This window comes from Hemiscyllium ocellatum, chromosome 13, assembly GCF_020745735.1.
Source record: "Hemiscyllium ocellatum isolate sHemOce1 chromosome 13, sHemOce1.pat.X.cur, whole genome shotgun sequence".
Lineage (NCBI taxonomy): Eukaryota > Metazoa > Chordata > Chondrichthyes > Orectolobiformes > Hemiscylliidae > Hemiscyllium > Hemiscyllium ocellatum.
The window spans coordinates 51,187,426-51,214,015 of NC_083413.1; the positions used below are offsets into that span (position 1 = coordinate 51,187,426).

General features: G+C 41.2%; 2 protein-coding genes across 4 annotated transcripts in view; both read left to right on the forward strand.

Moving 5' to 3' along the window:
* pdcd10a (programmed cell death 10a) overlaps positions 1-1,132 on the forward strand; it is a 29,209-nt gene extending 28,077 nt beyond the window's left edge. For all 3 annotated transcript variants that reach the window (XM_060834177.1, XM_060834178.1, XM_060834179.1), the window contains exon 8: positions 402-1,132. In XM_060834177.1, coding sequence (XP_060690160.1) covers positions 402-483 — 82 coding nt within the window. In that variant the 3' untranslated portion in view covers positions 484-1,132. The remainder of the gene's footprint in view (positions 1-401) is intronic.
* A 12,405-nt stretch (positions 1,133-13,537) lies between these two features.
* The window catches only part of LOC132821547 (WD repeat-containing protein 49-like), a 50,403-nt gene continuing 37,350 nt past the window's right edge, over positions 13,538-26,590 (forward strand). Inside the window, exons 1-4 of the mRNA XM_060834180.1 lie at positions 13,538-13,684; positions 16,671-17,111; positions 21,799-21,975; positions 24,056-24,230. Of these exons, the coding sequence (XP_060690163.1) occupies positions 13,601-13,684; positions 16,671-17,111; positions 21,799-21,975; positions 24,056-24,230 (877 nt within the window). The 5' untranslated portion in view covers positions 13,538-13,600. The remainder of the gene's footprint in view (positions 13,685-16,670; positions 17,112-21,798; positions 21,976-24,055; positions 24,231-26,590) is intronic.

Here is a 26,590-nt window from a genome sequence, read left to right on the forward strand (position 1 = left end):
GCAATGAACCTGTAGCTTACCTGTGATGTCATTATTTTCTGCTGGGATCCTGATGCTGGGTTCCAGTTTTTCCTTTTTTCAAAAAAAACTGACAAACTATCAGCCAAAAAGGCATGTTTGAAAAGCACCTCTTCCTCTCTGCACTAAGCTCCCCCCAACGTTGCCTGTAAAGTCCCTGAACTATACACTCACTTAGGCTGGGTGTCACTCTGGATGTGATCTCTCCTTCCTAACTGTGTAAATTTTATTGATTAAAATAGTCTGTTCTTGCATTTCCCAATACCTTATTTTGAGCAATTTGAGTAGAAGGTTAAGTGTATATTTTGTATTTTTGTGTCTTGTACTTGGGTTAGGATGAGGACAAATCGTGGAGTGAAACAATTGTTTTTGTTTTTAAACAGGGCAATTAATGTGTTCATCAGCGCCAATCGGTTAATCCACCAAACTAACTTGATACTGCAGACCTTCAAAACTGTTGCTTAGAACCTCCATTTGTGAAGCTTTTTAATTTTCAATCTTAAAAGGTTGACCTTTATATGTAAATTTAAATAGTTACAACTGTGTAAATTAACACATCCATTTCAGAACTTGAAAATGTTGAATAAAATAATTGTCAACTTGCACCATATTTTTGTAAAACATTGTAGCTAATCATGATTTCTCATTTTAAAAAAATTGCATAACTTTTGCTATTACTATTGTATCCAAAACAAAGCCAAAAGAATTTGCGCCTTAACATATCTTAATGTAACATTCCTTTGTGTAAATATTGGTGTTATGTTTCTGAAGTTAACTTGCTGGCAAAAAAATACAAGTTATGTATTTAACATAATTAGTCGCAAATAAATAGTTCACAATTTGATTATGTTGTCTTCTATTAAGATGCATTCTTATAATAATACAACTGAGGAGGCTTGACTGCAATTCATTCGTATGAAGCTAATATTTAATATGATCACATTTTCAGATTGGATTAAATCTTTCAACTTGAATCTAGATCTTTGTGTTATGCTGACCTGTTATCTATTTAGATCTAATGTAATGTCTCCTTGAGTACTTGCACAACGTGTAATTTCCAGTTGCGTTTATACAGAGACCAGTCACCATAGAATAAAACTTCTGTATGAAGAAATAGTTGCGCTTTAATCAAGGCAATAAAGTATCTCAATTTTTATGGCTCTCCAACTTGAGCATTTTATGAAAACATGTTGTTTTTAAAAAGTCTTCCAAAGGTTTTTTGGCAGAAGTCATTATTGTGTAAATGTATTATGAGCCACCACCCCATTAAAAATAAAGGAGACATAAAATACTTGATTTTTTAAAAAATCCAGAATGTTCTAATGGTGAAGAACTCTTGCAATATAGGAAATTTTGTTTGTAAAACTTTGTGCACTCACAAAACAGAAGCTTGTTTCATGTAATAACTTCTTTGCCATTCAGATGCTGTATGAAGACTGTCTTTAAAGTTGCTACTGTGTTATAGTGATTTCAGGTAGAGGCCAGAAATTTGACTTATTTTCAAATATGCCAAGTTACGTGTAACCTTATCTACGAAGAAATTAGATGCTGAAGATAGACCCTTCAGTTCGACCAGTCCATGCCGACCATAAGCCTAAACTAAACTGGTCCCACCTCCCTGTGCTTGGCCCATATCCCTCCAAATGTCTCTTATTTATGTACTTATCCAAAATGTCTTTTAAACATTGTAACTGTGATCACATCCACAACTTCCTCTGGGAGTTCATTCCACACATGAACCACCGTGTTTAAAAAAAAACAAAAAAATTGTCCTTTGGTCTTTTTTAAATCTTTCTCCTCTCGCCTCAAAAATGCACCCTAGTTTTGAAGTTCTCCCCCCAGGGAAATAGAATAGCAATTTATTGTCACGTGTATTTAAAAAAAAAACTGAAAAGTTTTCTGAGTCACCATATAAGTCACGATAACAAAACTAAAGTAAAAGTGCGCCACTGTTAAATTGACGACTCCTGGGTTCAAGGTATGCTGGAAAATCAGGCCGAAACTGCCCTGCTGAGAACACCATGCTGGTCTCAGACCGCCTCACTATGCCGCGACTAGACCTCCATGCTGCATCATCGGAAGACATAGAAGCCGCCTCCATAGCAAAGATGAGACATTTGTGCCGAGAATAGATCGTCACGTCAATACCTGGAAGCCCCCAAATAAGACTTCCGTGATGAGACGAGCACGCAACTCCAAACGAATTTTGTCCCTCCTGGATGAGACTGTCCTTTTGGGTGTTAGGCCTATACCGCTGTTTTGGGCTGTTGGAAACCCACTCATTGCTGGGCTTGCGCCAGGAGAAGACATCTTCTGCCGAAGTTATTGAAAGATGGTAAGGCACCATAAAAAATGGAAACATTTTTGGAAACAAATGAAAAACATTTGCCATTCACCTTATCTATATTCCTAATGATTTTATAAACCTCTATTAGGCCACCGCTCAACCTCCTGTACTCCAGTGGAAAAAGACCCAACCTATCCGGCCTCCATATAAATCAACAATATTATTGGCAATATCCTGGTAAATCTTTTTTACACCTTATCCAACTTCAAGTTATCCTTCCTGTAACAGGGCAATCAGTACTTTTGGAGTACTGTAACACAGTACTCCAAAAGAGGCTTCTTTGACAACCTGCACAACTTCAACATGATGCCCTGACTTCTATAGTCAATGATCTGGGTGATGATGCTAAATGCCTTCGTAAACATCCTGTCTACATGTGATGCAAACATCAAAGGTTTATGCACCTGAACTTGTGGGTGTCTGTTCTACAACAGTACCCAAGGCCGCACCATTAATTGTATAAATCCTGCCCTTGTTTTACCAAAATGCAATACGTTGCATTTATCCAAATTAAACTCTATCTGCCACTCCTCAGCCGATTGATCCAATTGATCAAAATCTCTTTGTAATTTTAGATAACCTTTACTGTCTACTACATCACCAATTTTGGTGTCATCTGCAAAGTTACTAACTGCGCCTTCAATATTCTCATCTAAATCATTTATTTAAGTGGCAAACAAAAGTGGAGTCAGTTCCTGTCCCTGTGTAGCACTGCCTCCAATCCAAAAGACAACCCTCCACCATCACGCGGTCTCCTGCCATGAAGCCAATGATGTATCCAATTGGTAAGCTCACCCTGAATCCCATGTGATCTAACATTAATCGATCTACCATGCAGAATCTTGTCCAAAGCTTTAGTAAAGTCCAAGTAAACAATGTTTAACACTCTTCCCCTCATTAATCTTCTTGGTTACTTCCTCAACAAAAAACTCAATCAGTTTGTGAGACACAACATCCCTTGCACAAAACTATGCTGACTATCCCTATTTGTTCCTTGCCCTTCCAAATGCATATAAATCCTATTATGTAGAATTACCTGCAACAATTTACCAACCACTGAAGTTAGACTCAGGCTTACAGTTCCCAGGCTTCTCCTTACATCGTTTAAACGTAGGCACAATATTAGCCATTCTCCAGTCATCTGGCCCCTCACCTGTAGTTATAGATAATAAAACATTTCTGCAAGAGGCTCTGCTATTTCCTTCCTAGCTTTCCACAGCATCCAGGGATGCACTAGATCAGGTCCCAGAGATTTATCCACCTTTATATTTTCTAAGACCTCCAGTAGTTCCTCTTCTGTAATGTGAACTGTTTTCAAAACATCAATATTTTTATTATTTTAAATTTTATAAACCATCTTTAGCTTTCTCTGTTACATATATTAAAGCATGTGTTTTACTCTGAGGTGGAATGTATGACAGCTCACTTCTTTAACTGTCTACTGTGCGGTTCTAGATGTTGCAGTTATTGGAAGGATGTGATTGCGGAGGCAATTTACTAGGATAGTGCCTGCCCTGGAGAGTCCGAGCTTTAAGGAAATATTGAATAAGCTGGTGGTGTTTTCCTTAGAGCAACATTGGTTGAGGGGGGGGGACCTTATAAAAATGTATAAGATTGAAGAGCATAGGGCACATTGGTAGGAAATGTTTTCTTTAATAGAGGGGCTAATACAAGAGGGATAGATTTAAAGTAAATGGGAGAAGATTAAGAGGAGAGTTGAGGTGACTTTTTTTTAACCCAGAAGATATTGGGAATCTGGAGCTTACTGCTTGAAAGGGTAGTTGAGTCAAAAGTCATGTAATATTTATTCAGCATTTAGATATTCACTTGTTTCCTCCAAGATTATTGGCCAAGAGTTGGAATTAGTGAGTTTTGAGAAGATTTGTAGCTCAGGTTGAGTTTCTGGATGTAGGTTTGCTCACTGAGCTGGACGGTTCATTTTAGATGTTTCGGCACCATAACTAGGTAACATCTTCAGTGAACCTCCTGCCAAAGCACTGCAGATGTTTCCTGCTTTCTATTTATATGTTTGGGTTTCTTTGGGTTGGTGACGTCATTTCCTGTTTTCCTCTGGGGGTGGTAAATGGGGTCCAAGTCAATGTGTTTGTTGAGATCTGGTTGGAATGCCGTTCTTCCAAAAATTCTCATGCGTGTCTCTGTTTGGCTTGTCCTAGGATGGATGTGCTGTCCCAGTTGAAGTGGTGTCCTTCCTTATTTGTATGTAAGGATACTAGTGAGAGAGGGTCATGTTGTTTTGTGGCTAGTTCATGTTCATGTATCCTGGTGGCTAGTTTTCTGCCTGTTTGTCCAACGTAGTGTTTGTTACAATTCTTGCATGGTATTTTATAAATGACATTAGTTTTGCTTGTTGTCTGTATAGGGTCTTTCAAGTTCATTGGATACTGTTTTTTAGTGTTCTGGTGAGCTTGTGGGCTACCATGATGCCAAGGGGTCTGAGTAGTCTGGCAGTCATTTCCAAGATGTCTTTGATGTACGGGAGAGTGGCTAGAGTTTCTGGATGCTTGTTTTGATTTGTTGCTGAGAAATCGGCAGACTGTGTTCATTGGTACCTTTTTTTTAAATTACACTGTGTAGGTCGTTTTCCTCTGCTCTGCGTAGTTCCTCTGTGCTGCAGTGTATGGTGGCTCATTGAAATAATGTTCTGATGCAGCTTCACTTCTGGATTGTTCGTGGTGGGTGGTGTTGGGGCAGACGGGGACGTGCGGGGAGGTGGGGTGGTCATGGTGTTCAATAGGGTTTGTGGGTGGAGTGTGCGGGAGATTTGGAGTGGGGAGGTGGGCCGTGTTGGATGAGGTTGGGGGGTGGTGGGGGAGAGGTTGCGGGCATGGGACGGTGTTGGATGGGATTGGGGGCGGGTGGGGGCTCCGCATGCTGTGCTGCTGCCTTGTCTCCTGAGCTGGGAACAAACTTAATGTAAAACCTCCAAGCCCCAAGGAAAGGCATTGAATCCATGAAACAAGTAATCAATTATCCGAAGGAGATGGGCAGAAATTATTTCGTTGGGATAATCAAGGCTCCTCTGTATTGCCATTCCTTCACTGTGTCAAAGTCCTGGAAATTCCGCCATGGGGGCATTTTGAATCATTTACAGCAGGTAGACTGCAGCAGTTCAAACAACCTGCTCATGACCACTTTCTCAAGAATCACTAGGTCCAGGCAATAACTACCTCAGCAAGTGGCACACATCTCCCAGGAGTGATTTTTAAAATATCACTACTAAGTAGGCATAAGCGAACCATCTAAAATCTTTTTGAAATTTTGAATTCTCCATTCACAGTGATGCATGGACAGGATTTACCGGATTACACTATGGCTAATTTTATATTGAAAGTTGATATCCAATTGTAACCATTGGCTGTAGCAGAGCTTTGTATGTGTGACGTTGAATCGGCAAATAAATATTATTAGAGGTATTACCACTGCCGATGGAAATTATTTCATGCTTCAGAGCTAAAGCAAAGTCGCAATTAGCAGATAATTGTTTTAAATCTATGGTTCGCAGAATATGGAGACCATTTCAGTGCATTGTCTGTCCCGCCCTGTTGGATGATTGACTGAGTGTAGGGTCGGAGCTAAAGTGTGCGACTGGTTGCTCGGTAACTACATTCACCGAGTTTTGTGCAGAAAGTGAGGCCATTTCTGGAGCGTTTCGGTTTGCTGCAAGTTACCGGGTGAGTGAAATCTGCTCAATTCTAATGTGCAGAGAGCACCTGCAAATGTATGATCCCTTTGTGCTCTGAAGCCCTTTCCCCGCGTCTTTTTCGCTGAACCACTTTCCCACAGGTTAACGATATCTGTTACATACCATGTGAAATGGGAACTTTGTTTTTGTTTTTTTCATCAAAATGTGCAGCTACCCGGAATTTGCAAATTGGTTTGGATGCGGATTTGCCAGCTAGAGTTTTATATGATGACCGGGGTTGGGGGCAGGGTGAGTCCAGGGCCAAATACTTACAAATTCTTAACCGCGACTTCTTAGAATTGCAAAGGCACAATACTGCGAATGTTGGAAATCTGAAATAACAGAAAATGCTCGAGGAGATTGTGGTAACATCACTAAATAGTAAACCAGGGTCACAACTCATGCTGTGGGGACAGGGGGCCAAGTAGCTGGTGGAATTTAAGATCTATTAATACATCCGGGATGGGAAGCTAGTCCACAAAATCTTATGGATTGCCATAAAATCCCAACTGTCTCCGCAATGCACTTTGGGGAGGGAATCGACAATCCTTACCCTAATCTGGCATACGGATGACACCAGACAGCAATTTGGTTGAGTTTTAAATGCTGTCTGAAATAATTGAGCAGACCACTCAGTTTAGGGCGGCATGGTGGCACAGTGGTTAGCACTGCTGCCTCACAGCGCCAGGGACCTGGGTTCAATTCCCGACTCAGGCGACTGACTGTGTGGAGTTTGCACGTTCTCCCCGTGTCTGCGTGGGTTTCCTCCGGGTGCTCCGGTTTCCTCCCACAGTCCAAAGATGTGCGGGTCAGGTGAATTGGCCATGCTAAATTGCCTGTAGTGTTAGGTAAGGGGTAAATGTAGGGGTATGGGTGGGTTGCGGGTCAGTGTGGACTTGTTGGGCCGAAGGGCCTGTTTCCACACTGTAAGTAATCTAGTAATCTAATCTAATCTATGAAACTACTGTGAAGTTTCACAAAACCAAGGGAATGACGACTGCAAAATTCCACAAAGTGCCTACTTTATCACCCTTGTGCTAAAGTTGGGAAACTGTCATAAAAGAGTCTGATGTTGTCATAACCGTACACATACTGACCAGAGCGCAACCATCGCCATCCCTGGTGTGTCCTATCCCACTGGCAGGACACATGCCCTGGAGGTGGTAATTGGGAGGGAGTTGTTCAAGAATCCTCAACATGGAGTCCAGGTTCCATTCAGTGTCATGGCACCAGGGTTGGAAACCACCTGCTGATTACTACATACCACCTCTACCATACACCCCTCATTCCAGCTACAGCTGAGGAATCATTATTGCTCCATGTTGAACGCCAATGGGAGGAAGCAGGGAGGGTAGAAAGGGCACAGAATGCACTCTGTGAGGGACAACTTTGTTGCAACCTATTGATCAACTGTCATGGTTGCTAGACTGGTCTGCAGCAGGTGGTAAGGGAAAAACATATTTGATCTCATCTTCACCATTCTACCTGTCACAAATCCTTCTGTCCCTCCACATCGTCAGAAGAAGTAATAGCGCACAGTCCTTCTAGACACAAAGTCCCAATCTTCACATTGAGGATGCCTTTCTTTCTGTGCAGCAATATCATTATGCTAAAGGGGATAGATTTCAAATGCAGCTAGCAAATTAGAACTGACATCCCGGAGGAACTGTGGACAATAGGCAACAATGGAAGTGTGTTCATTAACAAACTGTAAACTCATGGTGTGTAATATCCATCACTTTATCATTGCCTTCACGATGAGGTGTCAACTCTGATTCAATGAAGGGGATCATGCCTCGAAGGAGGACCAGGCACACCCAGAAATGGAGTGTCATTGTGATGAAGCGACAGCAAAGGACTATCTGCATGTCAACCAGCAGCAACAGCACAGGAAAGACATAGCTAAACAATTCCTTAGTCAACAGGTCCGTTCTAAGCCCAGCAGTCTTGCACCACTAGTTGTGAATGATGATAGACAATTAAATAACTAAAAGGAAGCAGAGGCTGTACAAAAAATGGAGGAGCCAAACACTTCTGTGCATAAGATGAATTTTTTTTTATTTCAAAAATATACTTTATTCATAAGATATTCATAAAATAATTTGATGGACTGCACATTAGGTAATGCTATACATATGTCCACATTTACATACACAGCTCAGAATTTCCATTATTACATACAGGTCTGTGCATTTATCGCTCATACGCCCATATATTGAGCTGAGGTGTCAGCAGAGCCCAAATGACTGCATGGGCCTCCTGATCTTCTTTAGACAGGCAGATGTTAAACGGTGGTCTTTCCCCACCGCGCCTTGGCAGCAGCTGCTCCAAGCTTCAGCATCCCTCAACACGTAGTCCTGGACCTTGGAATGTGCCAGTCTGCAACACTCAGTCGGGGTCAACTCCTTCAGCTGGAAGATCAACAGGTTTCGGACCACCCAGAGAGCATCCTTCACTGAGTTGATGATCCTCCAGGCGCAGCTGATATTCATCTCGGTGTGCGTCCCGGGGAACAGGCCGTAGAGCACGGAGTCCCGCGTCACGGCGCTGCTCGGGACAAACCTCGACAAATACCACTGCATTCCTCTCCAGACTTCCTCTGCATAGGCACATTCCAGAAGGAAGTGTGTGACAGTCTCGTTCGAGAACAGCGTGCGGTGCGGCAGAGAGTCCGGGCATGCATAGATGATCTCACAGGTAGAGCCATTCTCACCAGCAGTAAGATCAAGTGTCTGTTCTTATCAAGACTTTTCGGATAATTCAATTCACTGCACACAATAGTGACCAATGTATGAAGATGCTGGATATGGGCCCTGAAATATCCTGGCAATAGCACTGAAGACTTGTGTTCCAGAATTAGCTGTGGTCGTTATCCTGTCACCAAGTCACCATTTATTTATGCGTGTAGAGTCCTTGGCATTGATCCCGCTCCCTCAGAGCCAGCTTACAGAGGGAACAGAACCCCTGAAATTTCTGTTTATATCTGTCAGCCAGAGTTCCCTAATTGGGACCAGATTAATAGTCCCAGTCGGAGAACTCAGATTCTGAGATCCACCTGGTTGACCTCACTACAATCACAACATCCTTCCCCCTCTGAGTCCAAGGACATGGGTTGGTTCTTTTTTTGGTAGATCCTTCTGGGGTGTTTAGCACCTGGTGAAGTTCCTCCCACTCTGTCTAGGATATGAGTGGTGTGTAAAGCTCGGTATCTCCCTTCTTGCGTCCAGAGCATCAGTGAAGATATTCATCCTCCTCTTCAAGTGGGAAAGGTGTCGAGGCAGCAACATCTGCCACGGCCATCTTAGATTCTGAGTTACTTTCAACACTTGATGGAGAGGGAGAACCCACAGGTTCTGACAGATTTTCTGACTGTTCGAAGGAGCAGAGCACATTTGCAAGTTTGCAGCTTCCATACAGTCCACGAGCTTATTCAGGACTGTTACACCTACTCAAACTTCATACATGGCTGGACCTGATCTCACGTTGACCATGTCTCTTACCCATGAAGGACTATTCCCTTGTTTTCTACACCAAACTTCATCCTCTGAAATAGATTGTCCCTCTTGCTTTGCAGAGTCTTATGTCCGACACATCCTTGATGCCGCTTAACCGTCCCCTCCCTAGGGTTCGGGACGATCCGATTTCACCAGGGATGGTATCTTCTCCCCATTAGCAACTTTACTGGAGCATGAGACCTGGTCAAATAATCAAATAGGAATCAGGACAGTTTGGTATCGACTGAAGCTGTTGGCTTGTTTCTTTAAGCCTGCCTTCCAAGCTTGGATTGCTCTTTCTGCCAGACCATTAAACTTTAGGAAATATTCAAATTCCCTGCTGGTGAACAACAGCCCGTTATCTGTGACTAATACTTTCAGGAGTTTATGTATTGCGAAAGATGTGCACAGTTTTTCTATCATCATCCCAGTGTTTGATGAATGAACTCTATGTACGTCCAGCCATTTGAGTGGGTGTCCACAATTGACTAAAAACATTGAGCCTATGAAAGGCCCAGCATAGTCGACATGTGATCGAGTCCAGGCAGTCCACCTGGCTGACCTTGTTACAATCACTACAATATGATCGTTGGTAATCTCTCTGTGCATGGCAGCAAGCCAACAACTCTCAGCACCATCCATACCAACTTTGCTGAAATCAAGGATTGCATCTAATAGGACCTCCATTCCTTGATTTCTGCTATGCCGAAGTTGGACAAGCTAATCATTCTTGGTGCTTTGTTACAACACAGGGTAAACCCCACCCCCCGCTTAATTTAAGCCAGCAACACAGAAAAGATTTATCCCCTGCAGTAGTCTGTGAAAATTCGAGAGGCCAAAAACTAGTTAAAGAAATAAAGTTGTTACTTTTTACTTTAAGTATAACACAGAATAATTAACTAACAACTATTTACAACTCCTTTCTCTAACCTATCTTTTACTTTCCCCTTCTATCGTACTAGTCTGATAAAACCCCCAATTAAGATTTACCAAATAATTCAAATTTCTAAACCAGCCAGCTGTCGAATCTTCTCTTTATATCTTCCTCTGTAGATTTGCTCTCCAATTCAATGTTGATGTATTTCTCTGTGCAAACTCCTTCCCTCGGCAGGTACCTCTCAGGGAGTTCTGATTAGCAGCCTACATCTGTTGGTATTTTGGCAGTTAGATTATTTACAGTGTGGAAAAAGGCCCTTCAGCTCAACAAGTCCACACCTACCGGCCGAAGCGCAACCCACCCATACCCTTACATTTACCCCTTACCTAACACTACGGGCAATTTAGCATGGCCAATTCAACTGACCTGCACATCTTCGGACTGTGGGAGGAAACCGGAGCACCCGGAGGAAACCCACGCAGACACGGGGAGAATGTGCAAACTCCACACAGTCAGTCGCCTGAGGCGGGAATTGAATCCGGGTCTCTGGTGCTGTGAGGCAGCAGTACTAATCACTCCCAATTATTCAATTTTCCCTGGTCTTCCACCCCCAAAGCATCGGATTGCGTCACTGGCTTTTAAAATTGTCAATATACTCAATTCAAACTTGATTGGAGGTTGGTATTTTGGGGTATAATTTAAACTAGTTGGCCAAATTCAAATTTGTTTTGTCATCTCCAGGCAACCCAGCTAATCTAGCTGTTCAACCAAATGTTACATTGTTAACATATTCAGAACACTCTGTGCTGTCAGGTAGTTCTGCTAGCTTTTAACTCTCTTAAAGGTACAGTACCCCTTACACCTACATAACAGCCTTCACTTTGTGTTACATCCATATGAGTTAGGAACAACATGAAACAACTTGCCCCTTTGAGCCTGCCCTGCACTTCAATGAGGGCACTGATCTGATTACTGCACATTTCAACCTGTCCCTGATATCCTTTTATCCCTTGCTTATCACCAATCTAACTATCTCTACCTTAAAAATATTCAAGGACCCTGTTTCCACTGCCCTTTTGCGAAAGGGAATTCCACAGACACATGACTCTCTGTGAGAGAAAAAAGTCCTTATCTCTGACTTAAATGAACCAGTCTGACTCAAGGTTGGAATACAGATAGACTCTAACCTCATTGTCTGAGCTGAGATGTCATTTTTTTTTAAAAACCTGAAGTGATCTTGGGAATGTGAATTGAAAGAAGGTCTTGAATTTACATAGTAATGAATCGAAACCTGCAACCCATTCTAAGTGATTAAAGACTTAACAGCAATCTAAGTTTGTTCAATACATTGCATCAATTGCATGATACTTTGATCTTTTACTCTAAATTCTGTGTCATATAATCCTGCCTCAGTAGCTACCTGATGAAGGAGCAGCGCTCTGAAAGCTAGTACTTCCAAACAAACCTGTTGGACTACAACCTGGCGTTGTGTACTTTTTAACTTTGTCCACCCCAGTCCAACGTTGGCACCTCCACATCATGAATTGAACAGGGTTGCATGCTAGTGACCAACACTCTTCAGCATATCTTTCTCCATCACGCTGTCTGATGTCTTTTGTGGTATTGATCCTGGCATCAAAACCAGATACAGGTGTATTGTGTGAATGGGGAGCTGCTCAATCTGAAACAACTCCAGGCTCACACCAAGATCTCCCAATAATGTGCTTTACGATTTCTTATTTGGAATGACTGTGCTGTAGCCACAGGTTCAGAGCTGGCGTGTTCATGTAGCACAGACCTTCTGGTGTATGCAGCAGCGTCAGCTTTATGATCAGCACAAAGAAAACTGTAGTGACACTCTCCCTCCTTTAGGAAAATCCTATCTCAAGCCCAATGACTGGTCCATGACCAGAAATTGCCAGCAGTGGATAACACTTGGCTACACATTCTTTTGATCTGTCTTTGTTGATACACAACACATTCAAGAATTGCGAAAGACGTGCAGTCTTTAGCAGTATTTAAACATCAATTTGAAAATGCAGAGGTGTAAGTCTGTCAAACTGAAAATCGATAAAGCAATAATCATGCTCAGTCTGCTTTACACATGCGGCACCTGGGCCAGAGTTATACCAAGAAACTCAAATGTCCTGAAGATCAGGTGGCAGGGTAAAATACCAGTCTTTGAAGGGCTCAGCTGAGGTACTGTGTCAACCAACTGAATCATATTGAGACAGTTATAATTGAACATAGGTGGGCATGTTGCCAGAATGTCTGACTTTCACTTCTATAGCATCTTGAGTCTAGAGTGCGTTCTCATGGTGTTTGCGCAGAGCTCCTCAAGAACACTCTGAGAACTTGTGTTTGGAGGTTTGATGATGACTTCAAATCCAAGGAGAAGCTTAGCCTGGATCTTTGCATCTGGTACAACTAAATAAAGGACAGTAAGCTCTCCTTTGAAAGAAAATATACATTAGAAGCAGAAATAAAACTTAAGCAGAGCAGGTCATAAGCTGGCAATCCTTCCATACCCAATTGTCTACAATATGTTGGCCTATTTGCAGAAGAGCCTTCCAAGCACATGCTGGTATTAGAAGTCACCTAGGTACCCAGGGGGACCCCCATCAAGCACCTCAGATGGTGACCAGCAACAAACTTTTGCATTTTATCCTGATTGGACTGCAGATTGTGCTGAATCTGCTGGCAAATTATGAGTAGACAGGCAGGTGGCTGGAAGAACACAGCAAGCCGGGCAGCATCAGGAGGTGGAGAAGTCGACGTTTCGGATGAACCCTTCTTCAGGACTCAGAGTACCAGGAATTCTGGTGCCTTCTCCCAAAAAGACATCAATGGGGGCACAAGCCCATTGAATTTAGATAATCCTAGAAACGTAATAAACAAACCTGTACAGTAAACAGACTAAATATTCATACTCTTAATTAAAAACTTCAGAAGGATTTAAAAGATGTAATGTGAATACTAAAACCATGATCAGTGAAAATCAGGTATGCATTTCATGAACGTAACATGATGTCTATTTTTCTGTTAAAAGCCGACTGCAGTGAATCTCGATATCTTGAAGAATGTCAGCTCAGTTGCGGGCTAGGTCTACGACCACTGAAGATGAGCTGGAATTTGGAACACTTGATTCAAGTTCTGATAAAATGGAAACATTTAAAAAAGTTCCGGATCAGCTAGAAAACCGACTCAGCGTCAAAGATATAATGAAAATACAGAAGGCTTTCATGGTAGGTTTATACAGTTATGGTGCATATTGGCCCTGAAGTTAATAATCAATCTTATAATCAACTGGATTATGTGCATGTCCAGAGTAACTCATTAGAGCTATGTGCAAAGTGTATCTAATTTTTGTATCATGTATGTTTTTGCATGGAGGCAAATACGTTGATTGATGGAATCATGATGTAGATAACAATGTTGTGCTTCTGTATATAAAAAAAAACCCCAGAATTTCAAGATGTTTCACACAATCTGGTCTCCGCATAGTCAGAGATGGTACATACCCTGGAGAATGCACGGAGGGTTCAAGTTGATAACAGTAATTGCCTGAGAACATGAAAATGTAGACAATTACCTGGCATCTGAAACCTTCTGAAAAAATCCACAGCCCTGTATTAAAGTTGAAGACCTCAGAGGTCTGATTTATAATTATAGTCATTAGCTAAGACCTCCTGACTCCCCAAAGCTACAAGGCACAAGTCAGAAGTGTGATGGACTACATTCGACCAGCACTCAAGAAGTTTGACACCATCCAGGACAAAGCAGCCCGCTTGATTGGCACTATATACACCAGCATCCGCTCCTTCCATCACCGACGCTCAGTAGCAGCAGTGTGTCCTATTCATAAGATACACTGCGGAAATCCTCAGATAACACCTTCCAAACCTGCAAAGCCTTCCATTTAGAAGTACAAGGCAGAAGAAAAATGGGAACACCCCTATTTTCAAGTTCCCCTCTAAGCCACTCACCAGCCTGACTTGGAAATATATGGCAACTCCTTCACTGTTGCTGGGTCAAAATGTTTCGCTCCCACCTCACCTCGGATTTGGACCTGACTTGATGCTATTGCACACTCCTTGGTTCATCCTCCCCACTCATTTGCTCTGGACCTGACTTGATTCCATTCTATTCCTCCATCCCAAAACCACAGACCCAACTGGACTTGACCTAATAGCTCACAGCTCCTATCTATTTCAACCTACCCTAAGCACTTGTCAATCTACTGCCACTATACCTGGCACCTCATCCCTCACTCAATGGGCACCCTAACTCCCACCCACCTGTCATTCTACACCCTCTCCCACTTATGTTGCACATTGAATTTCTCTCAGCATCTGTTAAAATGACTTAGGCCTTTTAAAACTTGGAACATGGCAGCTCATGATGATAAAATGGGGCTTAGTTTCAATGCCAATCCACTCTACTGCTGGCTGCGTTGATTCCCAGCCTGGACAATTACTTTACCTGGGATGGCTGCTAGTGTGGACATCACATGAATACTCCCCAAAAGATGAGAATGTATACTTTTGTCTGATCAGATTTGAGAATAGAGTTTTTGACCCAGATCAGAAGATTATGGAATCCCTACAGTGTGGAAGTAGGCTACTTGGCCCATTGAGTCCCGATTGACCCTCTGAAGATCAACCCACCCAGATACACCTCCTACCCAATCCCAGTAATCCTGCATTCCCAATGGCCAATACACCTAACCTGCACATTTTTGGCCTGTGGGAGGAAACTGGAGCACTCAGAGGAAATCCACACAGACATGGGCAGAATGTGCAAAGTGTACACAGACAGTTGCCCAAGGGTGGAATCGAACCCGGGTTCTTGGCGCTGTGAGGTAGCAATGCTAACCACTGAGCCACTGTATTTCCCCATCTGATCCAATAAGCTATGTCAGGGAGAAGGCAGGAAAATGGGATTGAGGAACATATCAGTCATGATTGAGTAGTGGAGGAGACTTAATAGGCCAAATGCTCTAATTCTGCTCCTATATCTTACAGCCTTGTGGTGTTATCGTCATAACTCTAATGGGAGGAGTGAACTCGGATCTACCGTATATACCCATGTATAGGTTGAATTTGAAGACAGCTTTTAAATTGAAATTGGGGGTTGACTTTTCCATGAAATATTGTTTTTGAGGGACAGAAATTCACGCTGTAGTTCGAAATACTGTATTATTAGCAGAAATCGATTTGACCACACATCTAATCCTATTAAAAGAAGAATCCTAAATAGTTACTGAATCCTAATCTTCTACTATCTTCCTGCTAGGTCTGAGTCAGGAACACAAACATTCCTCAATTTGCTACATTCTCTGATACAGTACACGGAGTTCCATAGTCCATTAATGTTCATGTGTATTTCTGTTAGTTATTTATGGAAAATTAACACTGAATCTGGAAAGGACAAATTAAGGAAATGGAATTTTTAAAAAAGTTTTGGAGGAGGAGACAATGGTATGCAGATACTTGAAAGACGTTGCCCTTAGATGCTGCCCCTAGTGCGAACATGGAAGGGGAAAATGCAAAGATAACTAGAGACAAAGGAATATAATATTAGAAACATATAAGTGGAGAAGACTGATCTGTAGAGGGGAAGTGAAAGTGACTGCCCTTGGCATCAAAACTGCATTTGAGGGCATCTATTTAAATCCACACAAATAGGAAGATAAGATTTAGGGTTCACAGTTTATCTGTGGAGTGACGCATCTAATTATAAAATGTTCTTGAGAGCCTGCTTGGATAATATGCTTAATGGCAATATGACACTCAAAACTACTCTAACTCCAATTCATTTCTGTAAATTTATTAAAGTCAAGTCTTGTTAAGATTGAATTGTGCTGAAACAGTGATTTTTTAATACTGTTTTATCCCTTTGGTCATTCGAGACCAAATTCTATTTTTCTATTTATGATAATGCTTATCGTCTCACTGTGTGGAAAATATAGATTGTACTTCAAACAAAAACTTAGTTGCAGTGTTCATAGATTTGTTAATATTGGTATTTATAAAATGCTAAAGACATAATGACTGATTTTCAATTCCCAGTCCACACAACATTGCAATTGCTTTAATGTTTGCGTACTGCTCGTAAAGTAGTACTTTGAAATGCAATGTAAATAGTGTATAATTATCATTGACTTAAAATGATTGCATCCCGGTCTAATTGTAAAGACTTTACTTCATTTTATATCATTTCCACTTATAGACACCAAATTTTGAAGGATTTGTTGCACTTAATAGGAAGAGCTTTATTGACACTATGTTCATAGCTCTTGGATATGGCATTGAAGAAGAGTATGGAGATCTGTTTGACAGAATTGACGTAGCGCGAGATGGCTTTGTTGACTGGAACAAAGTGACAACATTCATGCTGTTAGAACTTTACGAAAACGACGAGAGAACAAAATCATCACTTGTGCCTCAGTGGAAAGAAATCAAATTTCTTCCAGCCCACCATAAGGAACCTATTCAAAGTATAGTCTACCTGAAGAATTCACATCGCTACCTGAGTTTGAGTAAGGAAGGTTGGATGAATGTTTGGGGTGAGAATTTGAAGCTACAGCAAACTGTACGAGTTGCCACAGATTCCGTAAGATTGCGGGATCTCTGGGTTACAAGTATGGTCTCCATGACAAATGTAAATAAGGTAGGATTTCACTTCTGGAATTCTAAGCTATTTTTCAATCAGTTCAGTAGGCAGGTAAGTCAGCCACACCCAGGAAATTGGATCGAAGCTTCAAGCAGTCCCCACTAGTATTATCAGTAATAGTAGGCTCCAACACGAGTGAGTCTGACTGTCTCCATGGACAGAATGGTGGAACCAGCAGAATGCTCAATGGCTACCAAAATGCTTCTTAAATATATGTTTGTATAAGATTTTACTTTAATCTAACTGCTTCTGATTTAGATACCTCTGATTTAACATTCAGTTTAAACAACATTAATTTCAGCAGTATTTATTCATCCTTAAACAGGTACTAAATCATGACACAGTGTGAGCAGGGTCCACTATCCCTCCTTCACATTCTTGACGTTTCTCCTACAGCTCAGTGGGATTGTTGCAAATCATTTCGTTCTCACCTGTCATCAAGGAATTTCTTGCTATAGCTTCCCAATTTGCTGTTATTTTTTGAGTCACCCAATTATTTGTTCTTTTCCTGTTTGTTGTTATATACTAGCCCTAGGAGATATTGTTCGTAGACACAGGGATGAATCTTGTATATTTTGGCAATGTGTCAATTTTGGGGAGTTTCATGTAGGTTTCCTAATGTGAGCCCTGGTGATTTAGCTCATGCAAATCTCCACTGCTCACTTATTGGTTATCTATCCTGTCTCCACAGTACCACTCTTGTGCATGTTTGTGGCTAACAGGGACAAGGATGCTTATTTATGTCATGCATACCATATTTAAATCTGAACTGCATCATTTTAAACACTGCAAGCCAGGAACTGCACTTACAGAGTGGGTGTACAATTAGAAAGGAATGGCTGAGGCAAGGATGGTGGAACTCCACTTGTTCAACAGGGACCTGTGGGTCAGATAGTGGAAAAGAGGGCCCCAGGTCTGACAAAGGAGACCATGGCATACTGTCGGCCTGGTCTGAAGTAACCAACCAGGTCAGTGCAATGTCAGTGGACGAACATATAACAATGCTGCAAAGTGATGAATGACCTTCTGCAACTTGCAAGAATAAGTGCCACCATCTTGTTTCTGCTACCTCACACTTACTTTAACTGCTACTGTACCCACCTCAGCCAAGGAAAATGCTCAAGCAGATTCAGCTCTCCCACTCTCACAGCTCCACACAATGTCTTCCCTCAATGGCTCTAACTCACCCATCCCAGCTTAAACTACCAAGCCTTTCGACCTTCTGCCCTTCCTAATCAGTCATCTCACCATGTTTGCCCCATTTACATGCGCACTAACAGCTCTTTCAGCCACTTTCATCTCACTGCCTCCCTTCCTTCATCTCATTGTAGGAGAGAACAACTCACAACAGAGCTAACACGACCAAGAATGGGTGACATGGTGTCTGACATTCATCTCGTCACCTCGCCTGGCAACCAAGGGCTACACTGCACTTCTCTCCCATTACCAGCATGTGGAATAGAATCTTAATGTGCTTGAATTTCTGTCCTCATTACATATCCCATTCTCTTTCATCAGAAACCAATGGCACCCACTCGGCTCAGAGACTAGAACCTCCTCTGGACATCAACTCCTCCCCCCATTCTGGGGAAGAAGCCACAGATCCCATATCAAGTCTTTCTCCTTCCCCCTGCCCCTGCTCAGAGACTTTCACCTCAGTGCACTCGCTTTCTCAGTTAGACTCAGAAGCACAATCTGGTGATCACATCACTGGCACTATCTCTGCATCTGGTTGAGTAAGAAATCCTCCAGGTCATTGGGCTCTCAGAGACTGGCAGATACTAGGCGCCTGCTCACTCCCAGACAGGAGAGGATTCCATGGCGTCAGCCATTAATAACTTTGTGAACACATGCTAGCAGGCACAGGAGCAGTAGGCAGGTCGGCCACTCACACTCAGGATATTGGATTGAAGCTTCACCAGTATTCTCAGTAGTATTTGGCTCCAGCATGAGTGGGTCTGACTGTCTCCATAGACAGGATGGTGGATCCAGCAGAATGCTCAATGGCTTCCAGAAACGTACACGCCTCAACCACATCCCAGGTAGCTCTTCCTCTCAGGGATATGGAGTGGTATCAGTCACATACATGGCGAAAGTGAATACTGCAGATGCTGGAGATCAGAGTCAAGAGTGTGGTGCTGGAAAAGCACAGCATGTCAGGCAGCATTCGTGGAGCAGGAAAAATCCTTCCTGATGAAGGGGTCTTGCCCGAAACGTCGATTTTCCTACTCCACAGATGCTGCCTGTTCCGCTGTGCTTTTCCAGCACCACACTTTTGACCCCAGTCACATACATGCCCTGCAATGTCTCCTCACAGTACACTCCAGTGTTGCCCATCCTCTGCACCTCCATCTTGCCATTTGACAACCCCCAACCCTTGGATGTTGTATCAAATGTATGGCATGCCTGCAGCTGTCAGTATGTCTGGATCCTCCAGCTACAAACACCTCTGGGGACTTCTGCTTGAGTTTTTAAGACTAACCAGCTCCACTCTCAGGCTCCATCCCAGCTGAAGAACTCAGGACTGCACCTAGATGTAGTGGGAGAATAAGGGAAAATCAAACCTTCTGATGGCACTTAGGTGATGTGGGTGACAATTCATTATAAATAGGATATCACATCTGTAGATTTATACTTTAAATCGTGACCTTGCTAATCAACTGTCATTTTAGCAGTAGGACTAAACTCAAATGACTGAAGCTAATCTTCATTAATAACATCCTATGTTAAAACCCTGTCTGAAGGAATGCTACGCTGTCTTAGACTTAGACTTACAGTGTGGAAACAGGCCCTTCGGCCCAACAAGTCCACACCGACCCGCCGAAGCGCAACCCACCCATACCCCTACATTTACCCCTTACCTAACACTACAGACAATTTAGCATGGCCAATTCACCTGACCCGCACATCTTTGGACAGTGGGAGGAAACCGGAGCACCCGGAGGAAACCCACGCAGACACGGGGAGAATGTGCAAACTCCACACAGTCAGTCGCCTGAGTCGGGAATTGAACCCGGGTCTCTGGTGCTGTGAGACAGCAGTGCTAACCACTGTGCCACCGTGCCGCCCGTGTCCTTAACACCCATTGAGTATGTTATCATTCTTGAATGTGGAAACATCAGATGTTGTGAAGTCTTCAAATGGCTGTTCACTTTAATTATGCAACAGGAAAAGTGAAAGGAAAAAAACAACTAAAATGGCTGCATGTGTTTTTGGGTCTAAACAGGGGTTGCTTGTGTTTGGAGTTTTTGATGCAAAACTAATTGTGCCTGCAATGGCTCTTCAAATGAGTATTGAGCAACTTGCTAAAGTTTCCTTGAAAGAGCCTTTTAAACCTGAGATTACTCCCTGCTGGTGGGACAAAGACAGTAGACATATGGAAAGCCATCTTCACTTGAAATAGTGCTATTTCTTCACCATTTTTGTGTCAAAAGTCTGGAACTTCATAATAAGACTACGGTGTACCGACAACGTCAGTTCAAGATGGTGGCTAACCACCTCCACCTCTGGAAAATTTTGCAATAGGTAATAACTCTTTGGCTTTGCCAGTGATGCTTACACCTTAATAAAGATCGGAATGGCCAAAGCAATTGCCCTGAATACGTGATTAGCTCCTGAGAAACCTTCGTCAGTTCTGATCATTTGCTTGTGCTTTATTTCTCTCTGTCCCATTAGTTTGCACTGAAGAACCTAGAAGAACCTTTCCTTTCAGGTGAATATGAAGCCTGTATAATTTTTAAAAATGTTCTAGAATGCTGTTAAATGTCTTCTTTCTTGCTACCAATTCCATCTCCCCTCTCCAGCCACCGTCTGCAGCTCAACCAAGCATTTTACAACCCCAGTGCCCCATTTCAAGATGAGTTGTGCTTCTGACCTTGTAGCTCCTTCTTCACCAAAACCTCGGACTCCCATCTCCTCCGTTGTCTCATCTCATCCTTTGCTGGAGCCTGTGTTAATATCTTTAGTTGATCCATGGTCTCTTGCATCTCCCTATTGAATCTTTTCCGTACCTTCCCCACCGCCTTCCAATTTCTATAAAAATGTCATACACCCAAAACAATATTTTAAGCCTTTTTATGACTTTTAGTGCTTTTTGATTAACATCACCTATGTTTGCTTCCAGAGGATGCACATTTTAAGAATTTAGCAACCATTTTAACTAGTTTCATTAACTTGTTCCAATTTTAAATATTTATGTGTCAACCCGACATTACTTGGAGCATGAATGGCTGCGTGCAACAGGCTACTATGTTTGCTTAAAGACTAGAAGTAATTGCATGTCAAAAATACAGTTATTTGCATTAGTTCCAGATGTAACATAATTGTTCAACTCTGTATCAAGTTTTGAAACTCTGATTAAGTAGAGTCATAGAGTTACAGAGTCATATGGCATGGAAGCAGATTCTTTGGTCCAAGCAGTCCAGGGCGAATCCCAAACTAGTCCCTCCTGCCTGCACCTAGACCATATCCCAATAGGAATACATAAATTCCTATTCATGTATTTATTTAAGTGTCTTTAAAAGATTGTAACTGTGCCTGCACCCACCACTTCCTCAGGGAGTTCATTCCACACATGAATGACCCTCTGTGTAAAAATTGAGCTTCTCATGTCTTTCTGAAATCTGACTCCTCTGACCTTAATGCAGCAAAAAATAACAATTTTCTGTGTTCATTTTTTTTAAAGGTGGCAGTTGCATTTACAAGTAAGGAGATTTGCTTTTATGACCTTAATTCCAAAGATGAATTTTTCTGTCAATATAAACTTCATGGAATATGCAACACTCTGATTTCCATGCACTATTGGTTTAACCCAAAAGATGGAAATGAAGCAGTTCTCACCTTTGGTGACGTTTGTGGGGAGGTAATTTATGATAATCACAAAAATAAATTCTGGGAATTTTGCATTGTCTTAAGTGTAATGATCAATTAACTCAAGTCAATACAGTGTGAAAATTTCAAAGTGTCTGTTTGTTTATGATTGTCTTATCATGGGACCTTATTTACATCCATTTGAATTTCATTAATCTAAAATAAATGTTGCTGCGTAGAAACACAAAGACAAAATGTAGCAACAGTTCTGTCATATAAAGATTGGGACAAAAATCACACATCCTGGTGCTGTCCAGTGCCAGGGCACTGCTTGTACACCGCAGCAGTGTGTAGCATCACCCTCAACCTGAACATTGGTTATTAGGCCCCTTCGTCCTCTGAGCCCATCTTGGGCCCGACCACCAAGTAATGTCACACTTCAGGCTGTTATCATATTAACTCGATTGAAATTCCTGTCTTTATATATATAAAACCCATGAGTATAATCGATCTAGTAAATTTATTTTAAGCTGACTGCTGTTTATTAGTTTTGATTTCTTCAGCACTACAGGCCACTGTGCCCCAGCCACCATTTCTCCAGTTCACTCTGATTCCCTTTTCAACATAAATGCTGTTTTATTTTATCCAGTCAAGATTGTGAATGTTCACTTTATTCATCAGTTCAAAATCAAAATTTGAGGAAGAACTGAATTTGAGCAAACGGGACATTAGTTTGAGAAGAAGTACAGGTGGTTCTTCTGTAACACGATGGTTGTGTTCTTGTGCAGCCCCGCATTACAGAAAAATTGCTCTTTAGCAACAGTGTTTAAAGTGTTGGCGATGTAATCACCCTTACAGCCAACAGGTTCTAAAAGTTTATGCTTTCAAAACAGTGTCCCCAAATCATCAATTGTGCTACGGAGAATTTGCGTTAAGAAAGCGCGCGTTATAGCAGAATGAGCTGTAGTCTTAACAAGTCTGTGGTCTTTTCAACCACTCATTTTCAATATTGGGAAGCAGCAGGTCGCAACCATCTCAGTACTGGGATTAAGGATTCTAGCTGCAGTTTTATCGTGGTGTTTGAGTTTTCATATATATGGCTGAGTACAGAGTAATGCAAAACCAGCAGTAAATCTCAATGATGCCAGCCTGCATCACTTCAAAGATATACCAGTTTTAATGAAGTACCTATAGTGTAAAACAGACATTACTATCTTTGCTGTATATAATTAACATGAAAATGTAATTTTCTCTATTATCATGTTGTTTCTCAAGTTAGTTATCCTGTATTCAATTATGTTCAACATCTTGACGTTTGAATGACATTCAACTATTTACAAGCCATGCAAATATTTTAAAACATTTAAAATATTTTAAATTCTAGTTTACGTTTTTAAAATTCATATTGATGTGTCATGTATGGTATAACTCTGGGGAAATACAATTAGGCAAGGAATATGCACCTACCTTAAGTAGTTTGTTAGCTCAAAGTTCATTAGTTTTACAGCATCTGTCATTGTAGAATTGTGTAAAGGGTATTTTATAGAATCTTTAGGATATCCAACTAATGTTTCATCTTTGAAGTGTTCTTTAAAGAGCCAGTTGTCTTCTTATATTTATTAATGTCAGAAAATATCCAGTCTTTAGTTATCAGGGAGTAGAACTCTTTCTCTCAATCCATCTGTACACAAAGCTCCAATTAATTTGGCTACAAAAACAACAGTAAGTACGCTATATAAACTGGGACTGTGTTTTGGAAGGAGCCATGCATTACGTAACTGGGTTCAAATATAGTACACAATACAAAAGAGAATACTTTTAAAAAATGAAGCATCAACAATTCAATGAGATAGGTTATAGAAAATTGCATCATAAGTGAAAAGTGAAATTAGTTGATTTTCTAAACTGAGTAAATGATAATGGGCAATGTGATCTTCAATAAGAATCTGTTTTGTTTTTGTTATAGTAGTTTCAATGAGTTGTGTTACAGATTCAGGGAGATTTCTAATAATTCTTGTGTTATTGAACCTTTGTGGTCACCTTCCCAGTGATTCTTGTCTTCCTTACACCAAATGTTAAAACTTTGACCAGTACATTGTGAAAAATGTATAATGTCTTTTTCGCTCTTGCAGGTCAATGCTATTTGCTTTATCGCAGCATTAATTTCACTTTTCGAAAGACAAACCAATTCAACAGATGAGCAAGAGGCCACTGTAGCTATTACTTGGCAAGAGTTGGTTAAAGGAAGCCACAAATGCTGTTTCACTTTACAACACAAAGAACACAATAAAGAATGGATCAGACAAGGTATATAGACTTTGGCACATTTCCACAATCCAGGCTAAATTGTACTAGTTTTATGATGTGAAGATGTAGTTCATGTTTTCATTCAAACTATTTGCATCATTACAAACATAAAGTTGCCCATGAACCAACACCATCAAATGGACGTTTTGAACATAATTGTCCAATTTTCCCCTTGATTGAAGAATATCCCTTTATATCTTAAAAAGTGTCAAACTGTTGCAGTTTTATTAATGCAGCTGAGTGCATCATCATAGAATCATTTTTAGTAAGAGTGGCTGGTCCATTCAAACCAACCTGAAGTGAAATTCTAAAAGTGAGTTAAACAAAAATATATCAATCTATTTTGCACTTGCATTGATGTGGACTGGTCAGGTATTTAGTACATTATTGATGAGCATTGACTGTGTTCGAAAATCGTGGGTCTTTTGCAATAGTTTGGCTAATTGCAGGTGAATTCACTGGAAAAACCCAACCCATAATCTAGTGAGAACTCTGCTCAAAGTTGATGGTCACAAAATTATATTGCATAACATCTATATATTCAGCTCTGTCGTATCATTTTGTTCATATGTCCACAGTTCTAGAGTGGCATTTTTGGGCAGATTGTTAGAGTAGTCATTTGGCGTATGCTCACCACACATATGCAGAGTAGGCACTTTAACCTTACATCTGAGCATGGCCATAATATTCAAAGCTTCAAACAACTCAGGGTTGGTACCAGATGAGTTGAGAGTTGTAGTCAAAAAATGATAGTGAAGAATCATCTAACAACTACAGTTTACTCTCAGTGGTAGGGATGCTTTGAAAAATGATATTTTGGGACAAAGTATGTAGTCATTTGGAAAATGCTGCTAAACCTTGTTCAAATGCTTCATCAAAGTCATTTTATACTGACCTGGCAACAGTCATGATGTTATCATTCCACTCCAGACCTCTGCATCATCAGTATTTAAGCTCAGTTGTTGGGTACGAAGGATTACCCTCCTGTCATTGAACAGATCGTTGGAGTGCTTAAACAGCCCTTTCTTTGCCTCTACTGCAGTGGTGGTGCCCTGCACTGCTCTCTACAGCACAGCACAGAAATGATCATGGTATGCTGCCTCATATCAGCATCAGGAAGGCACAGTTTCCTGTTCAACAGTCTCATATCTTGCCTTGCCTTGGAGTCTATTGTTTTTTGTTGGATTAGGATTAGGATTAGGGTTGAGATTATAGGAATAGATGGTACAAGAAATGCAAACAAAGCAAATTATTATTTAATGGAGTGACTTTCTGAAGTTATTAAGTTAGAACACTTAAGTTGACTGGGAATTATTGTTTGGCTCATGATTTACTCACCTGGAAATGTCTAATGTTGATATTAGGTAAGAAAAAAGCATAAAATGTTCAATGTAAATGTAAAAGTATTGCCTGCATATAAAACTCTAGTTTTAAAAACCAAAGCGAATAATTCATCTCAACCACTGCCTGAAGTTGCAATTATTACCAATGACAGACCTCAGCCAATTTTATTAATGTCACATGTTATCAAGAAACAACTGAAGACTCTGGCCACATCAAAGCTATGAGTTCTGACTATATCCAGGTGTATTATTTGAAAACCTGTGCTTCAGAACTAATTGTGTTCCTGTGTGGGTGGGGTTGTGGTGGGACCTGTCCCCTGTTTAGAGTCTTTACTAGACAATAGAAGGTGGTTGTTGGAGGCCAATCATCAGATCCCTGGGACATAACAGAAGTTCCTCAAAATCTTTCACCCAGTCATTTTCAGTTGTGTCATCAATGACTTTTCTTTGAACATAAGGTTTGAAGTAGCATACTTGTTGATAAACATACAGCGTGTAAGAGTTTTGCAACTTCTCACATACTACAGCAGTCCATGCCAGAGTGCAGCAAAGCCTGAATATCATTCAGGCAATTGGCATGTAACTTCTGTGCCACACGAATACCAGTAATGAGAGCTCCAAAATGAGAGAATCTAGCCATATCTCCTTAGTGTTCAATGGTATTGCCATTACTCAATTCTACCACCAGCAGCATCCTGGGATTTGCAATTGAACAGAAACTTAACTGGATAAGTTTGGCAAAACAAATAGGTCAAAGACTGGGAATTCTGTGTGAGTAAGTCATTTCCACATTCCTCAACGCCTGTCTACCATCTATAAGGTAGAAGTTAACATTGTGATGGAATAATCTGTTCTTGTCTGGATAAGCACAGCTCCAACAATTCATAAGAAGCTCAATCATCTAAGGTAAGAAAGCCCCACATGATCAGTACTTTACCCACCACTCGAAACATTCACTGCCTTCATCTCCAATGCACAGTGTGTACAATCTGCAACAAAAACAGAAATTGCTGGAAA